The sequence below is a fragment of the Meleagris gallopavo genome, chromosome 20 (genome assembly GCF_000146605.3).
Source record: "Meleagris gallopavo isolate NT-WF06-2002-E0010 breed Aviagen turkey brand Nicholas breeding stock chromosome 20, Turkey_5.1, whole genome shotgun sequence".
NCBI lineage: Eukaryota > Metazoa > Chordata > Aves > Galliformes > Phasianidae > Meleagris > Meleagris gallopavo.
The window spans coordinates 4855303-4875087 of record NC_015030.2 but is presented as its reverse complement, the minus strand read 5'-3'; the positions used below and the strand labels follow the sequence as shown (position 1 = coordinate 4875087).

Genomic DNA, 19785 nt, shown 5'->3' with positions numbered 1-19785 from the left:
GAAGGGAACACGAAACCAGCAGCACTGCAGCACACAGCTCTTTGTTCATCCCCCCCAAGATGGGAGGCAGTGCCCAGCAAGGAGCTGTGTCTGCAGGTCCTCTCAGAGATGGATGAGTTCAAGAACCTGGACAGTGACATCGAGGGCTCCGCCAAGCGATGGAAAAAGTTTGTTGAGTCTGAGGTGCCCGAGAAGGAGGTGTTCCCCAAGGAGTGGAAGAACAAAACAGCACTGCAGAAGCTGTGCATGCTGCGCTGCATGCGGCCCGACAGGATGACCTACGCTGTCAGGTGCCCATATTGCACCAACAGCCTCCTGCAGCCAGCACATGTCCCCAGCTCACGGGTGGGTGCTGCTTTCCTGCAGGAATTTTGTGGAAGAGAAGATGGGCAGCAAGTTTGTGGAAGGCAGGAGTGTGGAATTCTCCAAGTCGTATGAGGAGACCAGCCCCTCCACACCCGTGTTTTTCATTCTCTCACCTGGAGTTGACCCTCTGAAGGACGTGGAAGCCCTGGGTAAGCTGGGTCCCAGCTGCTCTGCGTCACGCAGGCAATGGGGTCAGTGCTCTTTGAGGCACTGCGTAGCAGGAGCTGCTCTATGCTCCCATCAGCACTAACAAAGAGCCAATTCCTCCCCTTCCAGGCAAGAAGCTGAACTTCACCATTGACAACGGGAGGATCCACAACGTCTCGCTGGGGCAGGGCCAGGAGGTGGTGGCAGAGCAGGCGATGGAGGTGGCAGCAGAACAGGGGCACTGGGTCATCCTACAGGTGGGCACAGCCATCACCCCACAGTGGTGACACTGCCCTAGCAGCGTCCCCAGCCTGACATGCAGCTGCCTTCTGGAGAGGTCCAGTGGGAAACCGAATTTCAGAGCACACAGCACATAGGGTTTGTGTTGCAGAACATCCACCTGGTGGCCCGCTGGCTGAGCACGCTGGAGAAGCGCGTGGAGCGGCACAGCATGGGCAGCCACCCCGACTACCGTGTGTTCATGAGCGCAGAGCCAGCACCCACCCCCGAGACACACATCATCCCACAGGGGCTGCTGGAAAATGCCATTAAGATCACCAACGAGCCGCCCACCGGCATGCACGCCAACCTGCACAAAGCCCTCGATCTCTTCTCCCAGGTACCCGTGCTGCTTCCCTGCACTGCTCCCTCCCACTGCGCAGTCTCACCCACGGGGAGTCACAGGAGCACAAATAGATCCTAAGTGTTTTAATGAACAAATGAGAGCAATGGTTAACCATTCAGAAAGCCTTTTAAAGATGGAATTATATGTGGGTTTGCTTCTGTATTGGAGATATATACTCCTCGATTCTCCTCTGCTGTCACCCATGGTCAGATGAGATGGCAGCCTCTGTTCTTCACTCTCCAGCCCTCTCTCGCTGCCGTTCCCCTGCAGGACACGCTGGAAATGTGCAGCAAAGAGATCGAGTTCAAGTGCATCCTGTTTGCACTCTGCTACTTCCATGCGGTGGTGGCAGAGCGGCGCAAGTTTGGTGCTCAGGGCTGGAACCGCTCCTACCCCTTCAACAACGGGGACCTGACCATCTCCATTAACGTCCTGTACAATTACCTGGAGGCTAACCCCAAGGTAAAGGGCTACACAGCAGCCCTAACACGCAGCAGAGCAGCCCTGTAAGGACTGCAGCCAGCTGATGGCAGCGTCTCTGGTAGGTGCCATGGGATGACCTCCGGTACCTCTTTGGTGAAATCATGTACGGAGGGCACATCACAGACGACTGGGACCGGCGGCTGTGTCGCACCTACCTGAGCGAGTACATCAGTGTGGAGATGCTGGACGGGGAGCTGCACCTGGCCCCGGGGTTCCTGATCCCACCCAGCCTGGATTATAAGGTAGGGAAGAGCATTCTCAGCACAAGAGGCGATACTTAGCATTGTAGTTTGCTGTGGAAAACCACTGCTCTGGATTAGCATGCGCTGGTCAGAGTTCCTTCACACAACCCAAGCTGGAGTGGAGGAAAAAAAAAAAAAGCTCTGCTTTTTCCATCCAGTGGAAACATGCAGCATCACTGGAAAAACAGCTCTTGTGGCTGGGGTGGTAAGGAACAGATTGAGGTAAAACAAATGGAAAATCATCCTAAGTACCAGCAGGCAGCTGTGAAGCACCAACAGCAGAAAGTGATGATGCCTTTTTCAAGGTGGAAATTTGCATTTGTGTGTACGTATCTGCTCAATCCGTGCCCAGGGCTACCACGAGTACATCAATGACAATTTGCCACCAGAGAGCCCCTACCTTTATGGCCTCCATCCCAACGCTGAGATTGGCTTCTTGACCGTCACCTCCGAGAGGCTTTTTCGGACAGTTTTAGAAATGCAGCCCAAGGAATCTGATGCTGGAGGTGGCTCAGGTGCCTCCCGCGAGGAAAAGGTAAGTGAAGATGTTGCTGCTTTAGTGGGGATGGCTGGCGGGGAGGGGGGCAGAGCTGAGCAGGGAACACAGCTCAGCATCACAGCCGGACCTGCAGAGAGGATGCTGGCACAGCAGCAAGCTCCACAAAGGGCACACACCCCTGCTAAGAAGGTTCTGTTGGAGCGTGTTTGCACTGGGGCCCCATGCCCAGGCTCCTCATCCCACTTGGTACTGGCACTGTAAGTGAACACCAGCAGGAGCTTCACCCTCTACAGCTGCTGAGGAAGCAGAGCCCAGAGCCACGGCACACACAGCAGTGGCCATGGTGTCCCGTGGGCTCCCTTCCCCCTCCCCTGGTCCCACATCAGTCGCAGAGCAGGCAGGCCCGGCTCACCCAGCACTGAGCACCATCAGCTGCAATCCTCCACTCACCCCAAGAAACCCTAAGGGTAGAAATGCTGCCCACCCCATTTGGCTTTGCTCAGTGTGAAACAGCGAAGTTACCAAAGGCAGCAGCGCTCAGAGTTGGGTAGAGAGAGAGGTGCAGTGGCATAACACAGGTCACATGCTGTGCTCAGTAAATAAAGCATGCCTGGTAATTTCCACACATGAGAACAACTACTGAAAACACAGACTTTTTTTAAATTTTAATTAAAAAAATAAAAGCTTTTCTCCTGGCTCTGCATTTATACTTGAATTTCAGTCTCCTTCGCTTCTTGGCTATTAACGAGCTGCAGCTTTTTAAGATCCAAGAGCAGTCAAAGAGTGGAGCATGAGTAATCAAGGAAGAAGCATGGGAAAGCACAAGGGCAGAGAAAGAAAAAAACCTTACTGCCTTTTAACTGTTAACTCACTGCATTTTTCCTTAAATAACAGCAGCTTTATGTTCTACTTTTTCCAGGTGAAGTCAGTCCTAGATGAGATCACTGAGAAGCTGCCAGAGCCATTCAACATGGCAGAGATCATGGCTAAAGCAGAGGATAAGACACCATACGTGGTGGTTGCCTTCCAGGAGTGTGAAAGAATGAACATCCTGACCCATGAAATCAGGCGCTCTTTGAAAGAATTAGATCTGGGGCTGAAGGTATGCGCTGGGCTGAAAGCACCTTTCCCTACCAGAGAATTTCCTGTGATCTGCAAATAGCTGTTGCTTGTTTCAAAGCCCATCTTGTACAAAGCACTTTGCTGCCTGCCTTTGCTTCTGCACCAGCCCTGTGCTTCGTACAGGGTTTGAAAGTAAACACTGCCATCAGCCTTGCTTCTTCAGGTCCAACTGCCCCGATTTTTGTCTTTTTTAAAGGGAGAACTAACGATTACATCAGACATGGAAGAGCTGGCCAATGCTCTCTTTTACGACAACGTGCCTGAATCTTGGACCCGTTATGCCTACCCCTCCCTTCTCAGCTTAGGAGCTTGGTATGCAGACCTGCTCCTTCGCATAAGGGTGAGCAGATTTCTTTTGAAGACTAAAGCTCGTGGAGCAAGTAGATACCACAGGAGATCAGGACTCACTGGTAGTTGACTGTTTTATTTTTCAATGTTAGTTTAAGCAGTTTAAAGTACCTGAACTGTTATCCCAATGAGAGCCCAAGGTTGAGACGAGATCATCATTAGTATATGACACTGTTTTGAAAGAACATGACTAATGTAACTTTATACATCTCAAGAAAAAAAAAAAATATAATATATATATATATATATTAATAAACCATGTACTTAAAAAAGAAACAACAGCAGTAGTTATTACAATCCAAATGAACAGTTGGAGTTTAATCGCTGCAGTGCAATCTGATATTTATTCATCTCTGACCACACCACCCCAGCCTGCCCAGCACCTGAAGCTCTGCTCTGTGACGTCAAAGCAGTGCTCCACTGTCCAAAGGCCAGGCTTTGCTCTACAGTACTTTGCTGTTTTGTTTTCCAGGAACTAGAAGTCTGGACAACGGACTTTGTGCTGCCTGTGACGGTGTGGCTGGCAGGGTTCTTCAATCCCCAGTCTTTCCTCACTGCTATCATGCAGTCCATGGCTAGAAAAAATGAATGGCCACTGGACAAGATGTGCCTTTCAGTGGAAGTGACCAAGAAAAACAAGGAGGATATGACAGCTCCACCCAGAGAAGGCTCCTACGTACACGGATTATTCATGGAAGGTAAAAGATTACATCCTGTAGGAGATGTTTCAGGCACAGAGAAATCCTAGGTCAGAACTAGTAACTCTTGCAAACACAGCAGGTGTTAATGCTCACTAACTTACTAAATTTGGGGGCAGCTTCTACAAAGCTCCAAGCAGTGGAGCCTTCATCCCATGCCAGTGTCAGACACAAACCAGCTGAGGGCAGCAGCAGCTCGGTTTACATGCAGATTCACAAACCAGAAACTAAAGGCAGACTGCCTATTGAGAACCTGAGGACTCATCTGCTTTAAGCTGCACGGTTCTAACAAATAAATACATTACACTACTGTTTAATGCGTGGATAAGACAAATCAGGAAACTCAGAACATAAATAATTACTGCTAAAAAGAACGAGAGGGAATGAGATGGTAGTACCAGAGCACCAAAAGAGTCAGCTTAAACAAGGGCACAGAGCAAGTCAGTTATTGTAGCTCCCACCACAGCCGAGTTCTGCCTCTCCCGAGGCAACTTCCCTGCAAACCTGCACTGAAGGGAAGACATCCCACACACAGCAAGGCAAAATGCATTCATGAGTCACAGTGAGACGCCAACATGTCAGCCCCAACGACTACTAAACCATGGCCACCCAACCTTCAGACTTTACCCTCTCCAGCCGTGCTGCTGGAACAACCCCTACCCACCCATTAGTAGTTAAAAAACAGCCATTTTGAAGTGAAAACGCATCGGGCTGCTGGTACCATGCCAGTTCTGTAACCGTGCAGGTGCTCGGTGGGATATCCCTTCTGGATCTATCGCAGATGCTCGGCTGAAGGAGCTGACCCCCATGATGCCAGTCATCTTCATCAGAGCCATCCCCGTGGACCGCATGGACACCAAGAACGTCTACGAATGTCCTGTCTATAAGACACGGATGCGAGGTCCCACCTATGTCTGGACCTTTAACCTGAAGACGAAAGAAAAAGCCGCCAAGTGGATCCTTGCTGCTGTCGCTCTGCTTCTGCAGATCTAAACTCCCATGGCTATGGAAAGCAGCAAATGCTTTCACTTGCCCAAAACCCCTTATGTAACTTAGCCTAAATTTGGTTGCACCACAACTAGTTTTGCAAAGTATTAATAAAGACAGCGCAGGAACTGCTGTTGTGTGGAGAGTACTCTTGCAATCCACAGAGTTTCTCATGATGGATACTGGCTTTCAGTGGGTGGTTTCTGATAAAGCATTGGTTCAAGCCAGGCTGCTGAAGCGAGCCCAACAGAACAGCATGCAACCATCCAGACTCCTTTCCTTCTCAGAGTCCTCCTCCTTTTCACAGGTACGTGTCTGATCACTCAGTGCTAATTGCAAGCAGAAGTTTATCAAGCCATACGCAGTACGTATTCCTGCATGGAAATATTTGTTTAAATCAGACAGAAAAAAAAAGGACAGATTTGGCAGTTTGCCCACAGGTCAACCTGCACAACCCACAAATCCCAGCACCTCTGCCTGGGACAAATGGGACCCAGCCAGGCAGTCCCACGTACTGCGGAACGCTCACCTTTCTCACACAGAGACAAACCTTCACACCCTCCACCTCCCAGCTTTCAGATAAAAGTCAGCTCTGAACCACTCAACCTCTGAAAATGGAGTCCTTTTATTTCTGGATTACAGAATTTGCTCTACTCTTTCACAGAAGATAATTTCCATCAGCAGTGTTGCCAGTTAAGTAGATGAGAGCTGCTCTGGCCATCACACAGAAGCCAATGCCTGTCTCTTTGTTATAAAATAATCAACTTGTTATAAAATAATTCCCCAAAAGAACAGCAGAAAACTCACCCAAAGCTGCAATCTCTGCTTCTTTCAAAAGAAATTCTTGATCAGAGGCGTTACCAGTTTCACCCACAGCTTCACATGTCGACTTGGCTGCTCAAATGTTGATGACGACACCACACCTGAGCAGAGGTAAAGCTGCTCCTGCTCCTGTATAGAGAAAAACCATCCCAGTAAGATATAAGTGTTAAATTAGATATAACAGCCTGTAAGACAAGGCGGAAAACTGGCCACGATCCTGCCAGGATTCTCACAAGCCTGAGCATAAGAATCTCATTCCATGCAGCACAGCTCACAGAGCAATGAATCCAAGAGACAGCACAGGATCTGTCCTGCCAATCCCCTACCACAGCACTCCTTCTGGGTAACTACCACTGCACTAACAAAGTCACCCTCAAGAATTAGTAATTTAACTTACAAACAGCAAAGGCAGAAGGTTTTGCCTTTGTGTGCCTTGAAGCTTAGCCCTCTCACAGCTGTAATTTCAGAAAAATCCTAAATCCCTTGCTGTAATTGCCAGAAAAGGAAACATCATAATCTCAAGAGACTGGCTTACGCACTCCTTTCTAGACACAGCTCAAGCACTGTGTTTTCAAATGAATACGCAGTCATGATTTCAACTGTATTACCAGAAACACTTAGGCTTCTTTATTGTGTACACAACACTGCTGAAGGAGGAAATGAACCATCATGATGATAATACTTGCCCAAGTCACACGTGTAAGCAGATTTTTAATCCAATAGAAGTGGTTTTCTTACCAAAACCAGTTAGGTTTCTAGATTCGCAGGCAAACAAGGAGCAGATATCTCCTGTAAGTCTGTACTTGATTTTTTGACTAGTTTAGTTGTCACAAACAACAGAAAAAACACAGAGCACAATGCAGAAAGCAGGAACCAGGCATCGGAAAGGAGCACAGAAACACGAGCCAGGAACAGACAAAGTGTGTGCGCCAAATCAGCCTAATTTTAGAAACCCAAAATGCTATCATCAGTCCTGCTAAGAAGCCTCTGTGTCATGGTCATCTGATACGGTGAGGTAAGCTGATCACTGAAGTGAGAGCAGTTATCTGAACTGAAATTCGGGTAATGCTCTGCTCATTCAGTGAGATATCCAGCCCCCTCTTCTTTGCAACCCCCTACTTTAAAAAACAGGTGATATTTGGAACTGAATGCTGTACAACCAAAGGGGCTTCATGGCACTGTACACATTACACAACTGTAATATTACATATTACAGTTATTAATATTACAGTATATTAGTATTACATATCACAGTTAAGAGGTGGCTGCTGCACATCAGCTGCAATATTAAAAGCTCAGTTATTATTCAAAGGTTATTAGTAAGAAGGCCGAAACTTTATAAAGGATCAAAGAAAGAAATGTCAGATAGAAAAGTCCAGAACGCATCTGATTCCCTGAAAAAGGCACTGGGCATTCTGTTTGCTCATATAACTGAAAATGGCATTTCAGCTGGAGCGCTGAATGGAGCTGTAATTTGCACAGAAGGAGAGAGCACTCCATTAGAGGCTGTGTCACCTCGGCATAAAATTAAGTCCTCTGAGCAAAGATCACAGAACAGTAAACAGTCAGCCAATCCCAGAATCAGCTTCCAGCAAACGGGAATCATTCAGAGCCCTTTAAATTAGATCACTGCCGCACTGTTTGAGAAAATTCCTCTGTCATGTTTTCATTGATTCTCTCCTTCCATTAGAAACAAGTAGAGGCAAGATATGAATTGAAATATTCAAGTAACTCTTCCAGTAATAGAATTGTTTTTGATTAGATACACTCTGACTCATTCTGTGGAAGAGCCCTGATGCAATAGGGCAATTCCCATTGATCTGTGCCTTCTTATGCCAAGACTCAGCTTAATACAAGGCATTTTTCAGATCCTTAAGTCGCACACAGAGGCACCAAACCAACACTCCTCACATCAGAGCACTACAAGAGCAACTACAGGGGACGATGTCAGCTCCCACAGGAGATTTGAAGTCAAGACTGACAGGGACTGGAGAAGCAGCAAGAGTGCTGAACAGTCCAAGCTGCCTAATGAGAAAAGAAAAAGCCAGGACACTGAACATTAAGCCACTGAAAAATGCTTGTGTCAACACTAAGAGCTGCTGCTTGTAATTTCGTGGGCAATGCAACCCAACCAGCCCAGAAATGCTCTTACTGTAGAAATTACACTAAGATCTGCTGCCCTCATTCACCTCCACAGACCACGGGCAGCCACCCAAGGGCTAACTGCTTGGCACTCACAGTCCTGCAAAGGATTTCCCAAACGCCTGAGAAGCAAAGTCCTACAGAAGTGTGAGACGGGAGGTCCCTGGGGCGTGACCTCATCAGCTCAGCATGCTGCTACCTTGGCAATGCCCAAATATTAGGGGATAAGGCCTGAGAGCGTGCTGCATGAGCAGCAGACAGAGCCAGCAGATCCCCTGTGTCTCTCAGCATCCAGTGCCTGAGCACTCCGATACTCGAGTTCACTGGGGACATGTTCTTTCCCATTATGGCCTCCATTTCCCAGAAACAGGCACTTGTAGCAGGCATCTCATCAATAGTCACTTAACTGACAGCTCCTTGAGACTTCCTATGCTCAAGAAGGTTTTGAATTATCGTGGCTGTAGGTTTTTATTGCAACTGCGTCATCAGCATTCCCTATGTGACCAACAAGCACAGCATCCACGTTATCTCCCCAGCTGCTTACCTGGTGGAGTTGCTGCTGCAAAGCTTTATTTTCTGTCACTATTGCAACCTGAGCTTCCAAGTCACGATGAACGGATCGATATCCAAAATTAGGAGACCCAATCAGGGTTAGGCAGGGAAGACTGCTCCCTGCCAGGTACAGCCAGAGGCCTGCAGGAAAAACAGGAGAAGAAAGGAAGTGTGGCAGACAAAGGAAATGACTGGGGTAGCCTCAAACAATTGCTTCACTTGGAAGAAATGAATTAAACATGTTTGATTTACAGCAACTATAAGTGATCACGACACAAAGCAGCCCTCAAAAACACACTTCCCTGAAGTTGGATGGTTGTGTGATCCTTGGGGTACACTTGCACGGCCTGCACTGTCCAAACTTGCATGTTTTTCACAGGGGCTGCCATGACGTGCCCTTAAGAATGTAAATACACTGCACAGAGGGCCCCAAAAATTCAGAATGAGTAATCGTCATTAAGCTAGAGGTCATTTTGCAACACAACATCTCAGATGCACTGACATAAGGCAAACAACGTGCCGGTACTCTGCAGCAAAAAGAAGAAAACCCTCATCAAGGGATGGAGATCCACACAGGTACATGAGCATTGGAGCAGTCTGTTCCAGGAGCAGGGCACAGTGAGCAACTGCCTTCCTGGGACCTCACAAGGCAGCGGCATGAAGAGGCATCTTCCTGCTCTGACAGGTGAATTCACATGAAATAAGCACTGGTGAGAGAAGTGCTAATTACTACGCCCACTCGCTTCCTGGGGAGTGATCTTCACCAGAAGATGAATTCAGTTCTTGCCAGGATGAAGGCTCGCAAGGCCGCCCACCACGCAGCTCTGCCCTCCCCAGGGGGCACAGCCCCAGCAGCTCCTGAGGGATGGCTGATCCCCACTGCCAGTCACATGGAGAATACAACAAAGAAATCGTACCATAAAAACCACCTAGGCCTTAAAATAGAAGCAGGTTTCCTAACTCAACCCCAGAGCAGTTCCAAGAATGCCTTGAGTAAGAAGCTGCCGATTCACCGCTGGTTCCTGTAACCTCCTCCCCACCCCCACATCACACGATCAGCAGCTTCACTGCTGCTTTCAGCTGCACCTCCAGGCCCTGAGCTGGCACTGCTCGTGCTGTGGCTGCCCCACGGACTGCCCCACAGCGGTGGAGAGGAAGGTAAGGAGCCCAGGAGGTACTCAAGCAGCAGTGTACCTCCTGCAGGCTGTGCCAGCAATCGTGGCAGCTGCACAGCCTGCTGATGCCCAAGCTGGGAGGATCTCTGCAGACAGAGCCATGCCAGGCAGCAGCCACTGTCTTGCTCTTTCTAAGCAGCCACGCAGCAGCCCTTTACTGTGTCTCTAGTTTTATGGCCACCTGGCAGGATCTGCTCAAACAGTGACTCACCTTTCCAGAAAGAGGAAGAGCAGTTTCCCGGCCACTACTCAATAGCAGCAATACAGGCTTATCTCAGAGCAAACAGCCACCTGCCTGGCACTCTGTCACCTGACACTAACATGGAAGGGACCCTAATCCCAAAAGATAGCCCTGCGTCACCCACAGCACTCCACCCAGAAACCTGCTGGTCCACACGCCTGCAGGCAGGCTCATCTTAGCATGAGAACCAAGTGGTAACAGGCACTGCCAAGAGTCGTGCCCCAGTCCAGGAGCCAGGCTTCCAGGAGGTTACCTTTCACTTGCCCCAAGGTTTCCTCCTTTCTCCCCTTCTGCCCTGCCCTCTCTCACGCTGCCAGACTCCTGAAGAGCAGACAGCTCTGCTGAGCCCCTCGCACTGCTCCCAGAGCACAGGCAGCTCACAGCCTCCTGCTGCAGCACAGAGAGAGATGGGCAGGAGCCCTCTGGGATACTGGGAGAGCTGCCATGCACAGCGAAGGCCAACAAGGGAAACCCCACTGGGAGCCAGCAGTGCCCGGCAAGAGGAGCAACCTACAAAGCACAGAGCCCTCAAGCAGGTGCTTCCTGGAAGGCAGCACACACAATGTTTCCAGCCAGGCAGGCACCACAAGGCACCGAGGCAGGGCTTTGCAGCTGCAGAGGCTGATGTCACTGCCACCAGGGCACAGCACCCGTCAGGAAGGCTCGCAGCTTCTATATATAGGCAACTCAGTAACGTGTGTGTGTGTGTATTTTCTTTAGACAAGAGAAGGCCTACTCAGCAGCTTTCTCTCCCTGTCACCTCTGAACCTTCTTCCCAACAGCCCTGCAGGAAGCCGGTTAGATAGAGGCATTCCCACAGTCGTTAACAGCTAATCTCAAACAAACAAACAAACGGAGCTGAACTACTGGTCAGGGCCCTGGAACAGGCCTGTGCTGGCTCAGGGTGCATCCTTCCACCCTTCTCACCAGACACGTGCAGCAAACAGCGACAATGCCCCTCTGCACAGCTTGGGGAAACCGGCCTGTTGTCAGAGTGCCAGATGGGGCACTGCTTACAGGAACCATGCTGCCCTGGGGGACCGGTGAGCCACTGCAGGAAGTGACACAGTGACAGCAGCGTGCTGCTCCCAGAGCAGAGCAGCAGAAGGTGCTGCCATGCACAGCAGAACTGCCTCGGTGCGGCTGAGTGCTACTCACAGTGAGCTGCACAGCGCACACCTCCTGCTGTAAGCAGCCAAGAGTCCTCAACTATTTGCATGACTTCATTCTGCTGTGTATAATGTAGGAGTAGAATCAGCATCTGGATTTTCTGGAAGGAAAACTCAGAGAGACAATGAGCAACAACCAGTCAGGGCAAAATATTCACACTTTGGTCAAGGTGGGCTTGAGACTGGCCTGAATGTTCTGTTAAGAAAGAACCTGGGGTCTTCTGCAGAAAGCTGTGATGACAGTACTTCATTTATTTATTTTTTTTTTTTATCATTTACATTTGTTAAGCAATATCCATTTCTCAACAACTTCCCCTCCAGCTCCCAGAAGGCACAAGGGTGCACCTAATCAGTACCCTGCACTTCACTATGTGCCATAAAGGGGAGCTGGTACAAATTCTCTGAAGCGTGGGTCACCCCACAAAGCCCTGCTTCCAGGAAGACCCAGAATCCAGGACCTCAACATGCCCACAGCACTGGGCCCATGACACAGCCACTGTTTCTCTTTGCTCAAACTATCAAGAGGGATACAGGAATCACAATTACTACCAGAATCATATATGTATGTATAAATAACCATCTAGATGCCTTCTTTCACTCACACTGAGTATCTTACTGTACCTTACTGTCAACATCAGGATGATTCTTGTATAATCCCTAGGACTACATTTAAATTGGAAATCGAGAGACAAGATATGACTTTGCATGGTTATCTGCTGGGTGATTCAAATCTTCCAGACTTAGGCAAGCAGGATGTTCAAACCTTGGCTGAGTACTTTTGGAGGTTGAATCTGGACTCAGCACCCAACCATCCCCTCACCAGTCACACAATCAAAATATATGCAAAGCACACGTGCTTTCTGAACAAGTCCTCCTGAGAAACAGACATCTTACCTTTGGCATGGAAAGTCCATCCAGCCCTGGAGTACTCCTGCAGCTGGATCCTCTCCTGCTGATGAAGGCAGCAGACCTCATTGTAAAACTGGTGTTCTATGTAAACATAGGCAGAAGGGATGGCACCTGCCACCCCTTTGGCACCAAAAAAACCATTCACCTCTGGTGAGGCCAGAAGAATCCGATATTCTGCCCTAGTGCCCAGAATAAGGTCCATGTAAGCTTGTGTCAGGTTGAAGTAGCCCGTGGTGAGATATATCCTGGCATCTCGTTCAGCCTCTGTCAGCAGTGTCTCTGTGACCATCTCATCTATTTGAATCCCAAAAGGTTTCATTTGTATTAAGGGATAGATCCATGTGTCAGGTTCTGGTTTCAGACCCCCAGATGCTTCAGAGTCATGCTGGGGTAACGTGGAGCAGCCTTGCTGGCTGCTGTGGAAAGTCTTTGCATGAAGGAGTTCTTGTCGTGTCCTGGCAGAGTCGATCACTTCCATCACTCTTCGATTTGCTATCTCACAGTATCTCACCTTATCTCCTGTAGGAAAACCAGGAGAGATACATCTGAGACCTAAAGGTACAAAGCTATGCATCACCTTCTGAGTAGCCAGACACCAATATCAAAACAAGGAGTTAATACAAAGACCACACAACTCTCTCCTCCAAGGCTGAAGAACACGTTTCAAAAGCAGCAAAGCCACATGACAGAGGAAAAAAAACCCATCCAACTCTAAGATGGGTAGAAACTTGATTAGCAGCTGCTTGAAAAACCCATTGTTCTCAGTATTCTTCCTTATTCAGCGCTCATCTGATTCCCAGAACAGACTCAACTACAAAATACTAATTACCAAAAATTGCACTATATTCACAAAGCTTTCAATATAGGTACACACATTTAAAATGACAGACATTAATACCAAGTTACAAATCACTCCTTTCCTCTGGATCGTATCATCCAACCAGAAAAGGAGACCCCCTCCTACCTTGGTAAGGGTGCACCATCCCCTCCATCATCTGGACGGTATCATCTTGTTGTAGCTGCAGAGACACATCTCCAATTGCATCCACTAACTCTGTGAAGAAGTCTGCAATCTCAGGAGAGTCCTGCAGGAGAACATAGCGGTCCTGACGATTGGTGAAGTACAAATCACTCAGGTTTGCACTAGGAGAGAAAAGAAAAGTTCCAGAACAGAGTATAGGCATACAAACTTGAACACCCCAGCTTAAGTTACAAATCTCACCCCACATATAATGAGACTAAAGTACTCCTTTTGGATCTTGAGGATATGTTTTTCTCTTTTGAGAAAGATTCTTCCATATGAGAAGATCGTACGAAAGACCAACGGTTGCTTTTCCATATTAGAAGAGCATTATTATGATCATTATAGAAAGAAGGTTTGCAAATAATGAAGTTCAGACAACTCTGGTGGCATCAAAAGCTCAGCTAAATCAACCACAGAAAGGCCTGAAGAGGAAAGGACTCACCCGCTCAGGATGACATTATCATCAAAGAGATAGACCTTGATGTGCTGCAGGCCAATGGTCTCATTAAAACGCTCTGGAATCAGGAGTTTGAGAAGCCCACGCAGGTTTGGGGTGTGGAAAAGGGAGACACGCACTTGTTCAGGGAATCTTTGCAGCAGTGGAATCAGCATTGTTCGAGAATTCTTCCTGCCTGGGAGACACAGAGCTTTCACTGCTTCACCACGGGTGAGGAACACGTAATGGCATGGCACAACAGCTCCTCAGCTAGAGGCTGCTCATAGAGGCTGCTCACAAAGTACAGTGCCAGCACATGAGGCAGCTACAAGCATTTTTTCTTTTTAATCACTTTAATTTGCACTTAGGTCACCAGTAATATCTATATGTAGAATTGTACATTGTAGGTGAACGGGCACCGTTTCACACTTAGCACTAACGCAGGCTACACAAAGTCACTGCAGAAGGTTAAGAGTGCTGCTACTTCCAACACTCCCCCACTTTTCCTTAAAAGGAAAATATAAAAGAGCACGATGGATGAGGACAAATGTACTGACAAGTGAACTAGGCAAGCAAGAAAGCACAAGTTGCAAAGAGCACAGCATCTGACCCGATGATCTTCTGGCTCCTATCAACTACTTTCTGAAGAACAGTTGCTCAGCTTGAAAATCTTCTGGGAATACACAATTACTGGTACACAACAGGACAGGTTTTGAAATTTATGTGATTTAAGCCTGAAGGTCCTATCAGCCAAGACAGTCTCTCTGAAAAATGACAGCATGTCCAGTCTGACTAAAATAAGCTTTTGAAGAAAGTAAGGTATCGTAATATCTACCCCGAGATCCCCTGGTGTAGTCAAGAAGAATGGAAACTCTGAGGTTTGGTGATTCATTTGCTTGCAATGATTTCTCCAGTGTTTCTTCTAAGCAATTCACCTGCAGAAAGAGATTGTACTAGTCATTATGAAAAGCAAGTCAAGCTTTATAAGGAAAGTGTTCAGAAACCAGGAGGTCAGTGGTCGTGAAAGTTTCCATACTCTGAGTATTTCCTAGTCATGCAAAACACTGCTAGTTTAGGCACCACATCTGTCAGACTGGCATCCTACTCTATCAGCCTGAAGCAGCACATGAAAGGGCATCAATTTTACAGGCATACATTCTTCCAGCCTCTGAACAGCAATTAATTTTAGCAGAAAAAGTTTCAACATCGCTCCCAAATCACAGACTTTCATTACCAACAAAAGACCTTGGCAGGAATGCACAAATTATACAGAGGCAGTTTTATCCCATGGCTACAAGTCTGTCTGTCACATGCAAATTCCAGTCCCGTGTACAAGCCCAGACAAAACCAGGCAAAAATTGCTGTGCAGGACTCTGTCCACCTTTACCCTGCAGTGAAATTTGATTCTAGCATAATTATTTGGCCAAGGTCAGACTTCTCCCTAAACGACTTAGAGAATGCTTTTGTTTCTGGAAGGACAGGAAACAGAAAAGGTAAACAACACAAAGCAAAACTGACCTCTGTCTTAAATGCAGAGAGCTACTACTGAATCTGCATACTGCATTCGCAGGACAAAACACTGGACTACACACAGACAAGGAAAATCAAGCATCATCCCCCAGTTCTGCAGAAGCCCTTGGAGCACTGTGCCAGTAACCTCTGGCAGTCAGAAGCACCCAGGCTCGTTCATTCATATGAATTCATATGTTCACTAGTTCCAAGGCTCTGCGAAGGCTTAAAACAGAACTGCATACACCTCCCTCCTCCACCCCAAGTATAAATACATGAATGCAGTGAAGAACCACGAGAAAGCTCTCAGTGAGAGGAAAAAATGTACACAAGTAAATCTGTATGAAAGTTTTAAGGAAATTACAAGTTCATGAACTGCACCTCACATACAGCTCTCACACCTGCAGAACAAGATGCTTTTTGCAAAGGGAAGTGTTTTCTTTTTGCATTCACCCCCATTTCTCAATCCTCTTTCATACTCACCAGCTCCTGCTCAAGGAGCCCAGTTCCCAGGTATAGTGAAGCCATCACCACTCGCTGCTTGGCTGTTTTTATCTGCACCTGAGAACAGCAGAAAATAAATTCAGATTCACTCACAGTCACTGTGATCGCTGGGATCTAACTGCTCAAACCACAGAAACGCTCTAGTTTCACCTGAGGAAAAGCACAATGAAATAACAGCACACTGACAGCAAGGATGCCGAACACACAGGTCTTTCTAGAGCAACATCAGCACCACTGCTGCACCCAAAAATCAAGGAGAAAAAAAGAAAAAAATAAATCAATGTTCTCTGGGAAGCTGAGGAACTTGTCCCTGCTAAAACTCTTCAACACAAGGGCAGTTACACTGCACTAGCTGCAAGCTCTGGGCTGTATCAGTATCACACTATCACACTAGCTTTCATTCTGCTTTAAACCTCTGTATCCCACCCTGTGAACTAGTCAGAACCTGACTGGATCTAAATTCAAAGTTGCTCCCAGTCTATGCAGGGGATCAGACCAAACGACCTCCCACTGAGTGGTGCCACAGACCTCAAGTTTTGCTTCTGAACAAGTTAATGCCTTCCTCAAGATCAACAGCTGCTTAAGCAGCCACACATTAGCTGGCCATGAGCTGTATCACAGCCTTCCACAACATCCACATAAAGGCTCTGTGCCAAGCATTTGCCCTGCTCTCTCGTTCCACCTGGGGGTGAAAGGAGACCTTGGTCAACAGAGCTCTCCTTCCCTTCCTTCTCTGCTCACCACTGAAGCCAAGAGGTGGGAGCTGCTGGCTCACACTACCTGCACAGCCCACACAAGGCCTGTTCTCCAGCAGCTTGCTGCAGCCAAGATCATGTTTCAGAAGTACTTGAACACACTTCAAACACATGTTGTCAAAAGACTCATGCAACCATGCTAAACAAATCCTCACCTCAGCCCTGCTGCTTGCTCCCAAAGAACATTCGCACCTGGAACCCACAACTTACCTTCAAGAGTTCATAGAATTCAGCTGGAGAAGAAAGCACCTTGACGTGAGAGCTGGAGATCCCAAACTCTGGAACCAGATTCCTGATCCACTGGAACCTGTGTGCTCCTTCTGGGCAAAGGGAGCAAGGCATGGCTGTGATCACAGGAACCGGCGGGGTGAGCAGTGGGGCTAGGAGAAGCCATGATGATCTGTGAAGAGAGATGGAGGAATTCTGTGTGGCAGAGCCTTTGCTTCCTACAGACAGCCTCCAAAGCAAAGAAGGAGCTGCGACCAGCTGCAATCATAAGGATCCACAAAGGCAAGAAGGCTTTTCCCTTTCCATATTTCACAGAAACCAAACCTAGAAATAGAAAAACATACACAAAAGGTGGCAGGTGTTAACATCATCAGCTCCTGTCCCAACTGGCAGTGGGAAACAACTCCTTCGCCAGAACAGTGAAGGAGGAGAGCAAACAGGTCAGAAGGTAAAGAGGCTGAGATGTGAACCCTACCAGCACCCACAAACCAGGCATCTGGCAGTGCTGCTCTCCCTGTCATCAATCACTTCTGAACTCCATCCCAACTACACAAGCTACAGCTCTGCCATGATGTTTGGTCACTGCCATTTCTAGCTTAGCTCTCAGCCAGGCTAAAGATTACACGTTTCTATTTCAAGTAAAGACACTGTAAAAGTCACAATACTTTGGAAGTTCCTTAATGAAACAAACAAAACAAGCAAACAAAGAGATCTAAAACGTGCAAAGTGCCTGAAAGCAACGAAGTCCCAGCGGCAGAACAACACACCCAAGGACAACGTGTGTTTTGAGGGGTACACAATATGAGCTAAGGATCACAACCGAGGAGCTCATGGCTTCCTTCCACTTGCATTCTGTACAAGCATTAAAAGAAGGTCAAAGCTCCTCTCACAAACTTCAAAGTAACTACAGGGGAAGCAGCAGGAAGCTCATTCTTTAAGAAGAAATAATAAATTTCAGTGCTTTGAAGTCATTTGGAAAAGAAACCAACTTACTGCTGAGAGTCATGCTTAAGGGGATAACAAGAAGTAAATGGCGTTTTTTCTTCTCTGCAGGCTTAACATGCATGCAAAACCATCCAGTCATACAATAACTCCTGGTGGGAGTTTGTCCACATGACAAAACCACATTTCAACACAATTAGCAGCAGTGACTCTCATGAGATCCAGGAATTGAAGAATGAGTGACCAAACTCCATCCCCAAACTGTGCAGAGAACACTCGGGTCTGCAAAACCCGCTCTCAGGAGTCCAATGCCAACCAGGACATCTGGGAGGAACGCTGAGTCCCACAGGGCTGGGGGCAGCCACCAGCCTGCATCCCACCCCGCTGCCTTCTGCCATCACCACAAACCAACAAGAAACTTGATTACGACCTTTACCAGAATTTGTTACAAGGAACTTTTAGGTTTTACCATAATCCAAAGCCCAAATGACCACAGATTCCAGGAAAATGATTTCACTCCTTTGCTTCATGATAAAACACTGGATCTTCACAAGGTTTCCGAACACCCTTACGCAGAAGCCAGGCAGCTTTCAGTTGCATTTCCTGGAAAATCCACTAGTTTGTCACTGACTACTCATTGTAACAGACATCTGAGTCAGTTTGTGCAAGAATTCCTGGGATAGTGACTTTCAGCAGATCATGGGGACTGTGCTCAGACTTGACATCCATAAGCGATATTGACTTATGGCTGCTGGAAACAACTGAAATGTTCCACTGTAGATGGAGGAGGAGGTGGGGGAGGGGGGGTTTCTCCTTTCAAAGCAGAAAAGAAATACAAGAAATACTGGTTTTTAAGCACTCTCAAGTTCATCTTCACAGAACTTGCTCGGGACCTTGCTCAGCTCCCACGAGGCACACGCAGGCTGCACGCAGGCTGCCACACTGACACTCAGTAGCAATTTTATGTTGTTTTTTTTGGCATTATACAGTAAGAACTAATCAATAAAGGAGATAACCATTTTCCTTATTACTCTGTGAGTCAAACCTGGCCAACGATACCTCCAGAAGCCACCACACAGAGGCCAGGAATCCACTTTCCCAAAGCACAATTCCAAGCAGCCATTTTCTGGCAAGCAGCGGGCACTGCAGGTTAACCCACAGCCTCACACCCAGCCCAGATCCACAGGAGCCCCCACTGCTGCTGAAGGAGGGACCCCAGATTCCTTCCACACAGTACTGACAGCCATCAACCACACACTCTGGCTTTTTTCACTGCCTCTGCAGCTTAGAGCACACCTACACTGTGTGATCTTTTAATTCACTGCAGAAACTTCGGCACATATTTATGCTGCAAGCTTAGGACTTTTACATATACAGAGCAAATCAGGATTTTGCTCTGGCCAACAGCAGCGACAGCACAGCAGCCACTATCAAACCAGCACCTTCTGCCCACAGAGACAGAAGAAAAGTTCAAGCAACCACGTCAGTGCAGTACAATCCTTTTAAGTGCAACACGCAACAATTAGAAACCACGTAACATTATGAAGAAATCACCAAAATTCCACACTTCAACAAAGGAGTTTTCAGAGAAATAGAAACTGGTGACAGGAGGGGAACCCTTCCCATGTATTCCACATCATCAAGTTAACCGGAAAGAGAAAACAGATCTAAAAGGAACTTGCCTCAAATCTTTTCTGCATAAGAAGTTGGCTCTAAATATAAGTGAGGGATTTTCTGTGTCTGTTCTATTTTTAAAAATTGTGGTTTTGGTACACAGACTCATGATAGAGCTGAGAGACTTATTCAATGTAAAATCTCATCTGCAGAAACGAGAGGTGAAGTGAAACTGCGGGGTAAGGC

The 19785-nt window shown here is 47.5% G+C and overlaps 2 protein-coding genes across 3 annotated transcripts in view; one reads left to right on the top strand and one right to left on the bottom strand.

The window, feature by feature from the left end:
- Positions 1 to 5649, top strand: part of DNAH17 (dynein axonemal heavy chain 17) — a 27750-nt gene extending 22101 nt beyond the window's left edge. The window contains 11 exon segments of the mRNA XM_031556311.1: positions 97 to 290; positions 367 to 515; positions 643 to 770; positions 905 to 1132; positions 1409 to 1600; positions 1684 to 1863; positions 2216 to 2398; positions 3282 to 3464; positions 3681 to 3824; positions 4305 to 4530; positions 5276 to 5649. Of these exon segments, the coding sequence (XP_031412171.1) occupies positions 97 to 290; positions 367 to 515; positions 643 to 770; positions 905 to 1132; positions 1409 to 1600; positions 1684 to 1863; positions 2216 to 2398; positions 3282 to 3464; positions 3681 to 3824; positions 4305 to 4530; positions 5276 to 5523 (2055 nt within the window). The 3' untranslated portion in view covers positions 5524 to 5649.
- On the bottom strand, positions 3891 to 19785 carry PGS1 (phosphatidylglycerophosphate synthase 1). 2 transcript variants are annotated; one of them, XM_010721333.3, is made up of 9 exons: positions 16966 to 19785; positions 15980 to 16057; positions 14823 to 14922; positions 13994 to 14183; positions 13492 to 13670; positions 12513 to 13046; positions 9026 to 9174; positions 6325 to 6468; positions 3891 to 5891 (listed from the first exon to the last, which is right to left on the bottom strand). In XM_010721333.3, exons 1-8 carry the CDS (start codon positions 17095 to 17097, stop codon positions 6349 to 6351), a joined length of 1482 nt encoding a protein of 493 aa, XP_010719635.1. In that variant the 5' UTR covers positions 17098 to 19785; the 3' UTR covers positions 3891 to 5891; positions 6325 to 6348. The 2 variants fall into 2 exon arrangements, with proteins under 2 accessions (XP_010719635.1, XP_010719634.1); XM_010721332.3 differs by having other exon boundaries at positions 3891 to 5457; positions 16966 to 18720.

What these genes read in the sequence shown, in the direction of transcription:
- PGS1 (XM_010721333.3), bottom strand. Translation starts at nt 17,097, where the DNA reads ATGCCTTGCTCCCTTTGCCCAGAAGGAGCACACAGGTTCCAGTGGATC. An exon ending in AATTCTATGAACTCTTGAAG is followed by an intron (nt 16,058 to 16,965) that starts GTAAGTTGTGGG and finishes TGCTGTTCTCAG; the next exon opens with GTGCAGATAAAAACAGCCAA. An exon ending in GATGGTGCACCCTTACCAAG is followed by an intron (nt 13,047 to 13,491) that starts GTAGGAGGGGGT and finishes GTTTTCCTACAG; the next exon opens with GAGATAAGGTGAGATACTGT.